This window comes from Haplochromis burtoni, unplaced genomic scaffold, assembly GCF_018398535.1.
Source record: "Haplochromis burtoni strain Fernald_Lab_line unplaced genomic scaffold, NCSU_Asbu1 Contig_45, whole genome shotgun sequence".
Taxonomy (NCBI): domain Eukaryota; kingdom Metazoa; phylum Chordata; class Actinopteri; order Cichliformes; family Cichlidae; genus Haplochromis; species Haplochromis burtoni.
Window position 1 is genome coordinate 973,550 of NW_024582406.1, and position 14,825 is coordinate 988,374.

The following is a 14,825-nucleotide window of genomic DNA, read 5'->3' on the forward strand; positions in this document are numbered from 1 at the left end:
ACACACACACACACACACACACACACACACACACACACACACACACACACACACACACACACACACACACACACACACACAGAAAATGTGGCATTATCTAAGCTCAGCATCAATACTTCAACGCAAGTCTGACATTGTCACATAATACTTCATCCATTTTTGGGCACACATACGCCAAAAACGGCAGGAATGAATGTCATTCTCGTGCTCCCTACCTCCTTGAGTAGTGGGCATGTTCAAGGTGACAATCTTGCTGTTAGCGGGCAGTGGCAGTTTGGCGGCGAGGACCTGGCCAGCCACAGTCACTGGGCTACCAGCGATCTGGAAGGCTTGCTCTGAGGTGGTGATGCTACCAGCCACAGTGGAGGCTGCAAGACACACCACGCCACCTGTGGTCATGGGTAACCCAAGAAGGACCACCACAACAGCCAGTCTACGGCTGTGGTGTCCACTGTTGGGAGTCAATATAAGGAGGCTGATGTTTTGAATATTTTGGTATCGGGTATATTGGTTTAGAGTCTAATGACACACGGTATTGCATGAATGCCTCAAAGGATATACAGAATTGAGAATTTTTGCAGGATTCAAAGTGGACACCACGAACCACAAAATTCTTTTGGCATGCGAATCGTACTCATAATGAAAACGCTGAAGTCGTGCAGATGATGTATTTTTTATGGATGCCAATATTACTTAAATAGAAAAAACAGAAGAAATCTTATGACACCCTCCTCGGTTCCTCCATCTTACAGATGATGAGGATGATGATGATGATGAGTAAAAAGGAAGATGACTAAACCTCTCCTCATCTTCCAGCTGCTCACCTGAGCTGTTGTTAGCCTGACCCTGCTTGACCCAGGAAGCAAAAGACTGATGGAAGTTCTTGTCTTGCTGGAACGGGACTGGAGAGCTCAGTTTGGAGGCCAACACCATCTTGGTTCCTGAAGTTATTTGACTTGTCTTCTGGCCCACCGATACTGGGGTGCCGGGAGTGCCGGCTGAGGTGGTGGTGCACATTGTCGTGGTTGTTGTGGCAGTTGTGGTCGGTCTCTGCTGCTCGAGACGTTTCTGAAAGAAATGTGTCCAACCATTTAAATGTGCTGCTGGTGTGGCGCTTTACCCAGAGCCAGAATCTCTGATTACACCCGTGTAACTGCAGTGCGCAGAGTTTCTACCTGCTGGGCTGCCAGTCTGGCCTGCTTCAGCTGGTTCTCTAAATGGGCCTTGACCTCCTCCGCTGTCTTCAGACTACTGCCGGTCTTGGAGGGATCTCCGCCCTGTGACTTCTCCCTCTCCAACCTGTGGCACCAAAAAGAAGGTAAAGTGTTCACTAACACAGTGACGCTATGAAGAAACGTACAGAGGCGATGCTGAGGGAGTTCCTCACCTCTCTGCAAAGGCTCTGATCTCCCACAGCTCCAGCTCCTCCTCGGGCACCCACGTTTCCACAGCAACAGGACCAGTCGGTTTAGTGGGCTCCTGCTTCTTAGGCCTCAGAGCACTTGAGCGCAGGCCTTTCCTCTGTGGAGTGGGGGTTTCTGCTCCCAAAAAGTCAGAAAGCAACAATTAATTATGTTTAGAAATGGATTAGCTTCTTCAAGTGGACCATTAACAGCTTGTCAAAGATCCTACATCATGCCCAAACAGACTTTCGTTTTCTACCTTTGGGAGTGTCTCTGTTTCCGAGGGGGCAGATGATCTTCCTGATGCAGTATTCAGAGCGGATGCCATAGGGCCCCACGTCTCTTCGTTTTATAATCTCAGTTGTGGTGATGTCTGTCTCCGTTGTTTCTTTGGTGAAAGATAAAACATTGCCACATTTTCATATTTTAAATAAAAAACACAGCAGAAAACTGTACATAACATGTGCTCAGAATTTTCTAACCTTTTCGCGTTGTCCCTACAGCAGCAGAGGGCTTCACAGCCATGTCGTCCCACCTCAGGCAGGCCCACAGCAGCCTCAGCATTAGACTGACCCCTGCCAGCGACCTCACAGTCTGAAGACGGTACCTGAACAGTCACCAAAGCTGTTAGTTAGTAAATCTTCCAACAGTAATTCAGTTTATATTAAACTTTTTTCAGCTGCTCTCTTATTCACTGGGGTTCATCACAGTGGCTGAGAGGCCACTACTACTACAGCCAACTGTGAGACGAGAGCCTTTCATTAAAGAAGCAGCTAAATTATTTGAGGGATTGAGTCTATGGCAACCTGGCTATTGCAATGACATCATACTGTAGCAGCAGATCTAAAGGTAATTTCAAGAAAAGGTTAAATGTGTTACGGACCTCCACGTGATTCCAAAGGTGGGCCGAGGTGAAGGGTACGGCCATATATCTGGAGCAGGCTTGGCATTGTAGTTGAAGATGGGAACTTCTCTGAAGCCTGCCTTCCTCGCCAGTCTCTTAAGGTCATCGTTCGGGAGGACAAAGATGCTCTTCTTGCTGCTCTTGGTGACAAATTTGCGGTAAGACGGCAGGGCTGTGCCCGAGCGGGCCTTCTTAGTTTTGGAGAACCTTAGAAGGCTGACTCTATTTTTGGTGGAGTACTCTTTACTTATTGTCATGGAGCTGGCTGAACCAGAGGCGCCCGTTTTGGTGTCAGCAGCTGGAAGTTTAGTCTTCTGGGAAACGGGCGTTCCGGAGCTGGGCTGGGTTGCGGAGCTGGAAACGGCGCTACTTCCTGCGGGCACATCGAGCTTGATGGTGCTGCTGGGCGTGTCTGGTATCAGGGAGTTCTGATATGCTTTCGTGACAACGTCATTGGTGGCAGAGGACTTCAAACCTTCACCACTAGAGCAATTATCTGTAGTTTTATTATTCTGGCAAGAAGGGCTTGAAGACTGAAGCGTAACAGGCACTGCCTCCTTGGTATCCATGGCCACATCCTCACTCTTACTAACAGAGTCTCCTTTCTCTCCAACATGGTTCTCTAATTTTGGGACTTTCATAGGAGGGGGGTGACATATATCAGATACATCGTTTTGCGAGAGGTTTCCATTCATCAGGGACTTGACGGGCTCTTTGACGTCACCTTGATCTCGGGTTTCTGGGTTTGAGTGCACGGGTTCTGTGACCATAGTTTTCCCATTCACCTGTACTGGACTGGTCTTGCTTTGGGTTACCTCCATGCTCTCTGTGTCACTCTGTTCAGAGTCTTTCTCAACTTCCTCATAGGCACGTTTCTTTGAATTCTCAGACTTCTGTGTTTTTTCACTGTTTTCTAATGTCTCTGTTATACAGTTGTTTTTATTGTTAAGGCCAGGGTTAGTTAAGGGTCCTCCATTCACCTCTTTATGGGCACAAACCTCCCCGCTGTTTCCGTGCACAGAATTTAATTCCCCCTGTTGACCTCTGTCGGGTCCTAACTCCTCTGATTTGACCTCCAGGCCGTCCGTCTTTGCGTTTATGTGCTCTTGATCGAAGTCAAGCTTTTTAACCACGCCATCTTTCACTTGTAGGCTTTCGTCCTTCTCTTCTACTTTAACGCACGGAGTCGTAGCTGTCTGCTGTCTGGTTGATCCTTCAGTCTTAATAACAGGAGCAGGTTTTGCGGCTGCCTGTCTTAACTTCTCAAGTCTCTGCTTCTCCTCCAAGGTGAACTGCTTCACCCGGCGCTCCAGGAGCCCGTCCAGCTTGGAAGGCTTTACTTTCTTCTTATAAACTGTGCGCAGCTGGAAGCCCTCACTGACGTTCACGACGTCAGCGAAGAGTTTTGATGTTGCAGGCTCCTCCTTGGGTTGCTCGAGTTTCTGGGTTGGTTCATCCCTCTCAGGATGTGCAGCAGGTGAGGAAGGGCCTTTGCCATCAGGATTATCTATGACAAAGAAGAGCAGGGGTTAGTGGATGATGGAGATGCACATTCATAGATAGCATAGAGGCAAAAAAAATAAAAAATCTTAAATTAAACTTACCCTGCTTGTTGTTTGAAGAAACCTCTGTTTTCTCATCTTCTCTTTTTGCTTCAGAATTTTTTCCCTGCGCCTCTTCTGCAGGCTTCTCCTCCTCTGTGGAGTTCTCAGATTTACGGTCCTCCTCGCACGAGGCCCTCTGAGATGACTCTGTGACGGATGCTTGTTCTTTGGCCTTGTCGGCTGTCTTTTGAATTGCCTGAGTCTCCATTCCTGTTGGCATTTTCTGCTTATTTGTACAGTCTGCTGCATTTTCCTTCCTCATTTTAGCCGCTAATGAAGACAGCAAAAATAGTTTATGCACCCAAAGCGTCAGCCGCAGGAGAACATATCAAGTACCATTAAGAAATTAAGCAACTTCATCTCTTACCTTCCAGTTCTTTGCGGTAGTTTACGTTTGTGTTTCCCGGGAGCCTCGGAACAAAACGGGCCACGTGCGTCCTACTGACCCAGCACCAGCCGCCATACCCCGTCACTCTGTACTCCTCCCCCTTCTGCTTCCACACCTTGTTTGGAAAAAATTACGAGGAGGTTAAAAAGTAGTTTTCAGACGAGGTAGTTTACACATTAACACAGAGAAGAATTAAGATGCTGCTGTTTGTACCTGGTGTTTGATGGGGATGGTGTATTTCACCCATGTGGCCTGCTGCAGTGTTTCCTCATCTTCCAGTTTTTTCTCTCGTTTTTTCACCTTCTCCTTCTCTTCCCGCTCCATGGAGGTCATACGATGTAGCCTGTATTAAAAAAACATGAGCAAAGACATAAAGCACAAGGACTGTATTGGAAACAGGAAAGTCATTACCGAGTTTGTCAGCCGTGCACTCCAAAAAGGAAAAATGAAGAAATCCCAGGTGCAGTGACTCACAAATAACCCTTTAGTTGTGTTTTACTGTTTGTACAGACATTTTCACAGCGCCACGTTAGTTTTGTTTACCTTGTGTGTCCAAGGGATTCCTTCCATACAGGCAGCATGACCACTGGTTTGATGGCACACTCCAGTATAGCCAAGGCCAAAGCAAATTCTCTGGCCTTGCTGCACATCTGCACTGCTTTGTTCCAGTTGGTCCTAGAAACACCAAACACAAGCAGCATAAAACTACTGATAGTGATGTTCATATCTGAAATGCGACTCTGCCCAAACGTAGCACGTCTAAGAACTACACGGGGGGCGTTTCCACTGGTCCCAGGTGTACCTGTGTGATGCCCAGTTGGGATGCATAAACGGTCCAGGGATGTTCGTCTCCAGCTGGATGATGGTAAGACGCAGGGTGGAGATCGTCAGGCTTCTCGAACCGTAGATGGAGCCGTTCCATTTGAACTCCGACGCAGTGGTCAAGCTAAACTTGTGGGAGAGGTGACGCTTCTTGTCGTGGTCCTCCCGGTGCTGATGTTTGTTGAGGGCCAGGACGTTGGTGCTGTACTGGTTTTGGTAGACCCTGTATTTACCCTCTTGGCCAAGTTTGAACAAGTTGTTCAAATTCACCGTCAGGTCCCGTTTCAAGAAGCTGAGACGCAAGGACTCGACGTCTGAGCGAACGGGCGATGACTGAAACACGAGCAGAGGACAAAGGCACATAAAAACCCGGTTTTATATTTAAAAAACAGGATGACAGTTGCAACAGACTAAAGTGGCACATTTCACTTTTCAGCAGTGAAGCTGGACCAAACCTCTTCCTCACCTCCTTGCTCCCTCTGGGCGTATGGTTATTAGACTCCTGCGCCGCTCCTCGCTCATTCTTGACCCTTTCGTTATACTCCTCTGTTATTCAGAACACACACTCACTATCAGTATCACCAAGGCAAAGGCAATTCACCACAAATGAAAAAGCCCATTTAATTATCACCTGTCCCATCCTGGCTGGTAAAAGAGGACTGAGAGGACCTATCGGCCAGGTCAGGTGGCTCGGGTTTCTTGGAACTCGCCGATCCAGGAACCTGGCTGCTGCCACCATTTGCCTCCGCTTGAGACGACTGCGGCTGTTGTGGTTGATTTTTAGTTGGTGCCTGCAGATCACCAGCTCGCCTGACTTCGCTGCTAGACTCTTTCGAGTCCTCGTCTACAGAAATACGCCAAAAAAGACTGAGTGCAGTTAACAATAACAATAACAGTATCAGCAGTGGTGTTAGGAAGTAAAAGTTTCTCTATGCATGTGGGAAAATGTGCCTACTCCCATCACTACTAAAGTATTAAAATACCGTGCATGCATGTGGAAATTTATGAAATGTGCTTATTATATTCACATCGCCATCAGAAATGTAAGCCACATATTTATGCTTGCTTCTACAAAGACGTCTTTTTCATCTTAGCATCTGCCTAAAGCTTTTATTGTGAAGGGTAGCCTCAGAAAGAGCCCATGGTGCAGCTCAGGTAGTGACGGTGAGCTGTAAGTGGTAACTGTGTGTAAATAATTGATCAAAAAAAGAAAAATGTACACAACATTGGTGAACAAAAAGAACAAACCAAAAATAACAATTATTAAATCCTCAAAAAAAGGTGAAAAAAAGAAGTGTATATGTGAATTAGCATATGCCCAACAAACTGTTATAAAAGAAGAATGCTTAGTCGACAATTCAAAGCTTCCTCAGACCTAAAATAACTGAAATCTATGACACTTCCAAAATGAGGCGAACACCTGCGGCAACCTAAAACGTCGGCTCTGCCTCAGAGTCGTGACGGGAGAGCGTTGCACACACATGGAGCTCTTTGTTGACGAGGTAGCAGGTGGGGAAACGGCGGAAAGAGCCTTTTGTCTTGAGCGACAAGAACCCGACCAAATGGCCATAAATTGGAAAGAGAATAAGGAGCTGCTTGTGACAGACATGGCGTGGTAGCTGCTGCCAGGGACGCCGTTAATCACAGTGCCAAAAACAAAAAAAGAGAGAGAGAGAGGAAAAAAACGACATGCTTTTCAAGACCAAGCGTGCAGCAGACAACACAAAGCACAGGATAAGTAATTAAATGCACCAGGAATAACTGGGAGAGCTTGCTAGCAGCGCTTAATGCACCTGCCTTCTTTTAAAGCTAAGCGTAGGAGCAAAACACACGGAAGGGTTTCTGTGCAGTGACATGAAAGGAGAAATCATCTTCTCAAAGTTATGGCCACTCCAGTGTTGTCAGGTCTTGAATGTTCAGAGACAGATGGATGTGTAAAAACTGCCACTGAGGCTTTTTTTTGTTTGAAATGTTTCCCTGTGTCCAGATCTTCAGCGTTTTCTTTCACACCCACCGAGACGCATGGAATGCACCCGAGCGGCCTCCGCTAGGAAATATGCATCACAGTGTTTCACACTAGCCCGTTAAAGTCAGGGCAAACCGTAACAGAGCGGACAGCCAACACTACAAAATAAGCTATAAGTGGAAAAAAAATAAATGGAGACCAGAAAAAGTGTTGCAGCTGAGCTGCATGGTTAAAAAACTTAAGTATATTAAGGAAGGAATGGAATTAGTTTTTATATTATAGTATAACAAAGCCACAGTTCTATTCCTACATTTGCAAGTGTTTGATAAACGTAACCAAATGTGTGCAATATATGAAAAGATTTTACTGTGCACAGGTATGGTGACACTGGAGCCCAGTATGATGGCTGATGTTAGGGCAGGGTCCTTCTCATATCTGCTGATATAAATCAGGTCAGACACATGTAGATGGTAACTAGAGTAGCCTGTAAAATATAATGATACTGAAACTCTTTCTCTGGTTTAAATGCCTGCTCAGACAAAATCAGACCAGTTCTGCTCCTTAAAAAAAAAAAAGTTCTTACGCGTGATCGACGAGGTTTGAGACGAACCCTTAAATCCAACAAAACAGATGAGCGGGGTAAAATGAAGGCAGGGTGAGCAAGAAACAGCGGAAACAAAGCAACAGATGATAATGGATGCACAGCCCAGCAGCAAGGCGTGAAGTGCAGGACGACAGCTGGACTGCAGACCAAACATGAGTCTGAGTACCTGTCCTTTCCCGCTTCGCATCTGGAGCTGACTCGCTGCTCTCTTGGCTCCCAGAATGGGAAACTTGCGCTTCCTTGTTTGATTCAGTGGATTCTGTTTTAGGCAGGGCTGTGTCCAGCGCGGCAGAGCCTGGGTCAGGATCTGACGCGCGGCTCTCTTCTGCAGCAGGAGGAGCGCTAGCCGCTGTGGTGCGACAAGACGAACAGCACCGGAAGAGTCAAAATGGGTCAAGTAGAGGTAAAAATGAATTTGCTTTGATAATGCTGCAGACAGAATTTCAGCTTCTGCGTGTAGGAGGCTAGCTCTTTACTTTGAGGAATTGGAGAAAGTTCCAGTAGGCAGTTGAACAAAAAAATAAAAATACATCGGAGAAACTTTTTACCTTGTGAACCAGCTTCTCCCATCGGTTTAACCGCTTTGCTCTCTGCGTTGTCGGGCTGCGATGTGGACTCAGCAGTAGCGTCAGCTGCATTTACAGAGCCTTTATCTGAATCCTGCTTTGGCTCCTCTGCTCGAGTCTTTGCTTCCCGTGCCTCCCGCCTGACCTTCAAACGCTCCACGACAACTTCTACAAACAAACGGAAACATTCATTCATTCGACATGGAAGGCAACAATTACACATATGTGCAAATGATGTAGAAAAGTAATACTTTAAAACTGTTAAGTCTTAAATCTAAAGCATTAAAAGTAAAATAAGAGGTCTTTCAGAGCTGCTGCTCTGGGGCACGAGGGATAAATAAACAAACATGTACTACGGCCAGCCTGTCACAGTCTGACAACATGTTGTTAGACATACTAAATAGCAGTGAGGAGCAGACCAGCATCTAACCAAACCCCACCAATGTTTGTGAGATGTTTACGTGCAGATAGTCATTGTTTACAGGAGGCTTACATTCCAGCATCACTGAAATAATAAATAATTAAAAACCGCGTTAAAGAAATTATGCATAGAGGCTCTAGCATTTCCTTGATCGTTTCTTAAAAGACAGAAGATATAACGAGCCGACAAATATAGTGCAGCAGACCAAAACAAAAGAAAAAAAAAGGATAATGAATGAATGAATGGCATAGAAATAAAAATTCTGCAAGTATAAATGGCATTAAAATAGCTTCTCTTTTTGCCTACTGTACTCCACTACATTTGTGGTGTACTTACAGTAAAACAAAAATGAAAAAGGTTAACCACGAAGTTTCGGAACAACAGAGCTAATCAGACACGTAAACCACCTTCATCCAGCTGAACATGAATATTTCAAAGAAGCTAACAAAGGCAAAAGTGGTTAAAACCAGCCAAAGGTGAAGGCCCGCCACAAGCCAGCAGCCTCGGTATGAGCAAAGGATCAAAGAAAATTATGGCGAAGAGTGGAAAAAGAGAAAAAGCTAGGTATCCTTTTATTTAGTGAAGTTATAATGACAATGGAAAATTATGCAAGCACTGACATTTGTTTTGCTCTTCTTTTGCTTTTGTGTCGTAGGTGAAATATATCAGGTAACGGTGAGCGTACAGCAACTCATTTTCAGGTCTTTGTACCACTTTCTAGGAGGTGAGCGCTTTATTTTCAGGGTTGTTTAAGTAAACGAAGATCCTGTAACTTTTACTGCAGCTTGAGAGAAATGGTAAAGTTTATCAAATGGTTTTATTATGAACATAATAAGGTTAATTAAAGAAAAGATGTCATGCAGTCAGTTGTAGTTCTTACAAAGAAAAATCTGTATCAGGAGATCACAATCAATGCATGCCTGTCTGACATTTCCCTTATTGAGTTATCTCATGATCATTTTCTTGACTAATTATTTCATATATGAGTTATTAGACAGACATCTTCTCATTTCTCCATTTATCTGCAAATCCATCTAAAATAAAGATGACTATTTTGTTCTCACTGCTCTTATACAGCTCAGATTTAAGGGCAATGTTGTAAAATAACTAAAATGGACTATATCTTAGTCATTAAGGTAAAAATTCCAGCTCCAATTTGAGTATAGTATCCTCCAGAGTCCACTACAGAATAAGGCATCCATATCATACTTTTCAGTTCCAGTATAACCCGCATTATGTTTCTATAACTTCACTAATCCAGCAAAAATTAAGTTATTCCCATAAATAAAGATTTAAGATGGAGTGGAATTTCCTTTATCAAATGTTCAACATCTCAAAGACATCATGTGTCATAAACCTAGTTTTCACTGGGACAGAGACAACTGCGTCCCCGCTGACACGAACCAGGTGCAGGCCTCACCGTGCAGCTGCAGAAAGCTTTTAACTGATGAAAAACACCAGCTTTACTCATAACTCTCTTTTGTCTGCAGTGGCTTAAAAAAAACAAAACATTTTCTTCCTCTTCAGGCTTCAGAATACCTACAAAAACCTCTATCTTTTGGCAGATCCTTAATAAAACACAGCATCTAGCAGTTTCTGACATACACAGGAAAACTGTTAGAAAACACAGGACAGACATGGCAGCCTGTCAAACTCAAACGGAAACTGCTGGCTAAGTAATCAAAAGTCTTCTAACCACTGCCTCCCTGGAGGAAAACAGAAGGGGAAAACAGTTGCTTGCTGTCTGAGAGAACACGACGCAGGAAGAAAAGGCAGCACCTAACATTTCTGCGCCAACTGTCAGAGATGCAAAGTGCTGCTGCCTGCAGAGCATCGTCTGAAGCATCGACGTGTTTCAGAGTGCAACCCTGCGGGACCTAAACGCGCAAGGATGCAAGCGTATCACAGCTCGAGTCGCACGTGCTCTGATCACTGTCAAATCAATGATTTCAAGCTAAGCGTCGCTACATTCTACATCTCTATAGCATGAAAATCCACTACTATGAGCCTGAGCTCCCTCCATTTGCAGCTATCGCACAAAAGTAAAAGATCCATGATGTGTACCGTTGGCTGCAGTGAGGTAGGCTTTATTGTTTCCACGGGCTTTGTTGGTAAGGTCCTCTGTGATGTCCATGTGAGCCTGGACTTCCTCCTTCATCTCCTCGAGGGTTGCATGCAGGTCCATCTCCCAGTACTCCTTATCCAGGAACTCCATGAGCTCCTCCAGCTGAGCCTTGGTGCTGTAGTACCAGATCTTTTTCTTCTCATGCTCCCCATCCTCCTCACTAGGAAGAGAGAAAAGGCTAGACCATTAACCATTAGTTTAAAAAAAAACATTATTTCCTTGGCTATGACAGTGCAACGTTTAATTAGAATATAATTTAAAGGGGCTGAACTCCAACTGCACATTTTTCTTTTGGGCTCCAATAGAGCAGCTTTGCATGAGTCAAAGTTCACAGTAATCCTTATGCGTCTTACACAGAGTCTGAAACAAGCTGTTTTAACTCCTTCCCCTTCAAGGAAGCTTTGTGCTGATTGGCTGCCTCTTGTAAACAGAAGCTTTGAACAGCAGGTGGGTGGGCATTCTGGACTGCTAGAATAAAGATAAAGAATAACTGAAACATCATCACTGCATCTTCTTCAGGTGTAGCAGCTGCCATAGGGTGAAAGGCAGGTTACACACAAGACAGGTCACACCATGGTAACACAGAGAGTGCTAGCACTCACATTCACACCTACAGCCAGTTTACATTAACCTTTGGACTGTTGGAGGAAGCCAGAGCACCTGGAGAGAACCCACGCAGACATTAGGCAGAACATGCAATCTCCACACAGAAATGCCCCGACCAGATGGTGGATTCGAACCCAGGACTTTCTTGCTGTGAGGCAACAGGGCTAACCACCAGACCACACACCAGAAATGATGACTACCAGGTGTTAAATAGGTTTCGATTCTTTGCTTTTATCATGCGTTCAGCTCAAGTATAAAGTTTCTTTCCCCTGAGTCAAAGAGATTAAAAAGATTATGGCAAATACTGCCTGGCACTGAGATTGATTTCACCTGTTGTTTGTAAAGGCTATGCTCAAACAACATCATTTCCGGGCATGAGATGCAATCAGGAAAAGCATGACTGGCACTAAAAGATAAAGGGCTTGGATTGCAGGGCTCTTCTATAATTTCTTGACAAACAAAGGACTGAATATATGAAAGCTTATATTATTTCCCAACAACTTTCACTTTCTCTCTGCAGCTGTTCACTCTAAAGGTTAGAAAACAAAAGGGCGATTAATGAGGGATCATCTTTTAGAAAATGGTATGCAACTTTATGCATTTATGTCTGCATGGTCTTTTTTTATTGTATGCTCAAAGCTGGGGCCTGTCTGCTTATGGTATCATTCATTAATAGCTTGTAATGTACCATTTATACTTAGACCATGTAGATGGAAGTACATTTGTTTAGCTAAAAATTAGCCAGAAAACCAAGGATGACTGAACTTATTAGGACATTTAAAACTGTAAAATAACTAGATGTTGCAAATCGGCCATATCTAATCTACAGTTCAACTGAGATAACCGAACAGACACTCATTTCATCAAACTGTGCTTCAGTCTTTTCTCTGAATAAGTTGCAAAGTGGTTGGTTTGATAATATCTCTGGTGTTACATCATTCAAGTTACAATTGGGCAAAGTCACATTTGAGAATAACAATCTGAATAGATTTTGACCACCTTAAATAACAATGATCAAAAGCTTGCTGCTTGGAAATAAGCTGCCGGAGCCAAAGAGACCAGCACAGAATAATACTGAGGGAAACGAGGGCTCCGACTTACACAATAATCCTTCTGTTGAGGAACCAGTATTTCCTTTGGTGGCGGTCATATCCAATGGGCTCCTGGCGGACGTAGGGCCTACATTTCTGCGCCTCAGGCACACAGTCTGTGACACCGGACACCTTGTGCGCCACACAAATCTCACACTGCCACTCGTCCTCTGGAACTGCTTCCAGTGGCGGTTTCACGCACTCCAGGTGGTAGACTGCCGAGCAGGTCTCACAGCACAGCAGGTCACCCAGGCGGTGACACACGCGGCAGTGGTCGTCGTACTGCATGCTGCCGTCAGACATGAGCTCCTCGCGGGCGATGTTGGTGGTTAGGAACTGGTCCACCAAAAACTGCAGCACCTTAATCTTACTTCCAAGAGGACTGTAAGGGTAATCATCCACCTCCTGGTATTTCAGAACATGATGGTACTCCACATCGCTCTCACAGTATGCCCGCAACACCTCGGGCCACGTCATGCCGTCAATAAAGTACAGAGTAGAGTTGACACTGTCCTTGAGGTCAGCAGGGCCAAAGGTAGTGTTGGAGGAGTCCTCCTCATGCAGGATGGCCTTCAACAGGGAAATATGGGTCTCGGCAATTAAAGTGCATTGCTCCTGGCCTACCAGTGCTGCACAGAAGTCCTCGAAGCGGAAGGGGGAGAGACGCAGCACCGTGCTGAAGTTCCGTAGCACCTCGTAGATGGAGATGGCATTGAGCAGCTCCTCATTAAGCACCAGGAGGTCCTCAGAGGTGTCGGGAAGCTCAAGAGGAGGGATCTCCTTCTCTTCAAGAATGGGAGTTCGAGGTCGGGGAGTTCGGCCTTTTTTCCTCCCTGTGGGAAACACGATGAGATTTGTGAACGAGAAATACGGCACCTCAAAGTACCAAGTACAACGTAACAAAAGACAAAAGTAACACAATTACTTTTAAAGCTGTCATGGTAATAACTATGTTAAGGATATTACCAGCTTTTGAATTGTCATACATTTGCAATATATTACAATGCTCACCTGTAGTATTTTTTAAGGTAGTTCTAACTATTATTGTTTTCAAATATGCCTGTGAAACTTATGTGCCAGAAAAAAAATCAAATAAAAAGACAAAATAGAACATTTTACCCTAAATGTGAAAAAAAAGTTAACTTTCCAAGTCTGGTTCAAAAAGTAAAACCTTGCATCCATCATTTTAGTCGATACTGGCAACAAAAAGTCACGAGAACCCCTAAGCAATACACCTGCTGTAACGTGTTAATTAGACTCTCGCCGTTTAGGCCGTTCCTCAGCCTTTGGCTTATGATGGGAAGGGGTTCTCTGCTTTTCTATGGAGAATTTAGTGAACCTGCGCATCTTTAAAGGCTACATTGACTATGAATGATACATACATATGCAGATTATGGAACAACATATGGTGCATGTACACGGTGCTTTGAGTGCTCAATGAGAATAGAAAGGAAAGAAATCACTGTCTATCTTTCTAAGGGAAGGTCTATATTTTTAGTAAGACAATGTAAAACCGAGAAGTAGCCTTATTATAGCAGCATGGCTCTATAATAAAGCTCCCCACTAGAAACCCCATGGTTCATTGTGAAACAGAAAACACGGGCAGCTGTGCAGGGCTACCCCTGAAACCCCGTGCCAAGCAGGGATGGGGAATGGTTTTACTTTCAAAACTACAGCATTTGCTCTCCTCAGGTTTACCGAGTATTAAAAAGAAGCTGCGACTCAACACAACACTGAGAACCCAGATTCAAACTCAAAACGAGCAACTGCATTTTTTTTTTTTTGTTAAAAATCAAATTTAGATAGTTGATTTTTTTATTTTCACTACTTTTTATTTTAATATAGAGTTTAACTTGAAAAAAAAAAAGTATCTACATTATACACAGCGGCACACCTTTTTGAGAATCGGGCAGTGGTGGGAAACTTTTTAGAGCGATACTTTGGCACAGCCGGGTCGACACATGGCCAGTGTCATTATTAGCTAAATGAGGGAACCTCCACCTCCCTGCACTGAGGAAAACAGTGACTGTCACCTGGCTAATATTGTTACATCTACTTAGGAATCCCAATACAATGTTTCCTGACTCGGTTGCACCACGAGAACAGTTGCTGTCGGTGTTTTCATGAGTTTGAACTTGATTGATTTACTTACAGTTAGCCAAGCTGTCAAAAAAAATGACAAGCATGCTAGCTTCGTGGGCTAGGTTAGTTAGCAGTCTCTTTTGTGTACTCCTAATAAAACACTCAAAGTAGAAAGTAGAACATACTGTTCCCATAAAAAGCACTGGATGTTACGAACACTGATTAAAAAAAAAAACATACAGG

General features: G+C 44.4%; 1 protein-coding gene across 6 annotated transcripts in view; it reads right to left on the bottom strand.

Moving 5' to 3' along the window:
• bptf (bromodomain PHD finger transcription factor) overlaps nt 1–14,825 on the bottom strand; it is a 28,915-nt gene that overhangs the window by 12,829 nt on the left and 1,261 nt on the right. For 3 of the 6 annotated variants that reach the window (XM_042220252.1, XM_005926660.3, XM_042220253.1), the window contains exons 2-19: nt 12,511–13,333; nt 10,743–10,963; nt 8,240–8,425; nt 7,858–8,040; nt 5,753–5,965; nt 5,588–5,667; nt 5,102–5,454; nt 4,843–4,974; nt 4,513–4,642; nt 4,279–4,414; nt 3,912–4,181; nt 2,287–3,814; nt 1,886–2,010; nt 1,663–1,791; nt 1,388–1,538; nt 1,176–1,299; nt 825–1,068; nt 216–368 (exon numbers count right to left, since the gene is read on the bottom strand). In XM_042220252.1, the coding sequence (XP_042076186.1) occupies nt 216–368; nt 825–1,068; nt 1,176–1,299; nt 1,388–1,538; nt 1,663–1,791; nt 1,886–2,010; nt 2,287–3,814; nt 3,912–4,181; nt 4,279–4,414; nt 4,513–4,642; nt 4,843–4,974; nt 5,102–5,454; nt 5,588–5,667; nt 5,753–5,965; nt 7,858–8,040; nt 8,240–8,425; nt 10,743–10,963; nt 12,511–13,333 (5,181 nt within the window). The remainder of the gene's footprint in view (nt 1–215; nt 369–824; nt 1,069–1,175; nt 1,300–1,387; nt 1,539–1,662; nt 1,792–1,885; nt 2,011–2,286; nt 3,815–3,911; nt 4,182–4,278; nt 4,415–4,512; nt 4,643–4,842; nt 4,975–5,101; nt 5,455–5,587; nt 5,668–5,752; nt 5,966–7,857; nt 8,041–8,239; nt 8,426–10,742; nt 10,964–12,510; nt 13,334–14,825) is intronic. The other 3 variants (XM_005926663.3, XM_005926664.3, XM_042220254.1) reach the window with 2 other exon arrangements.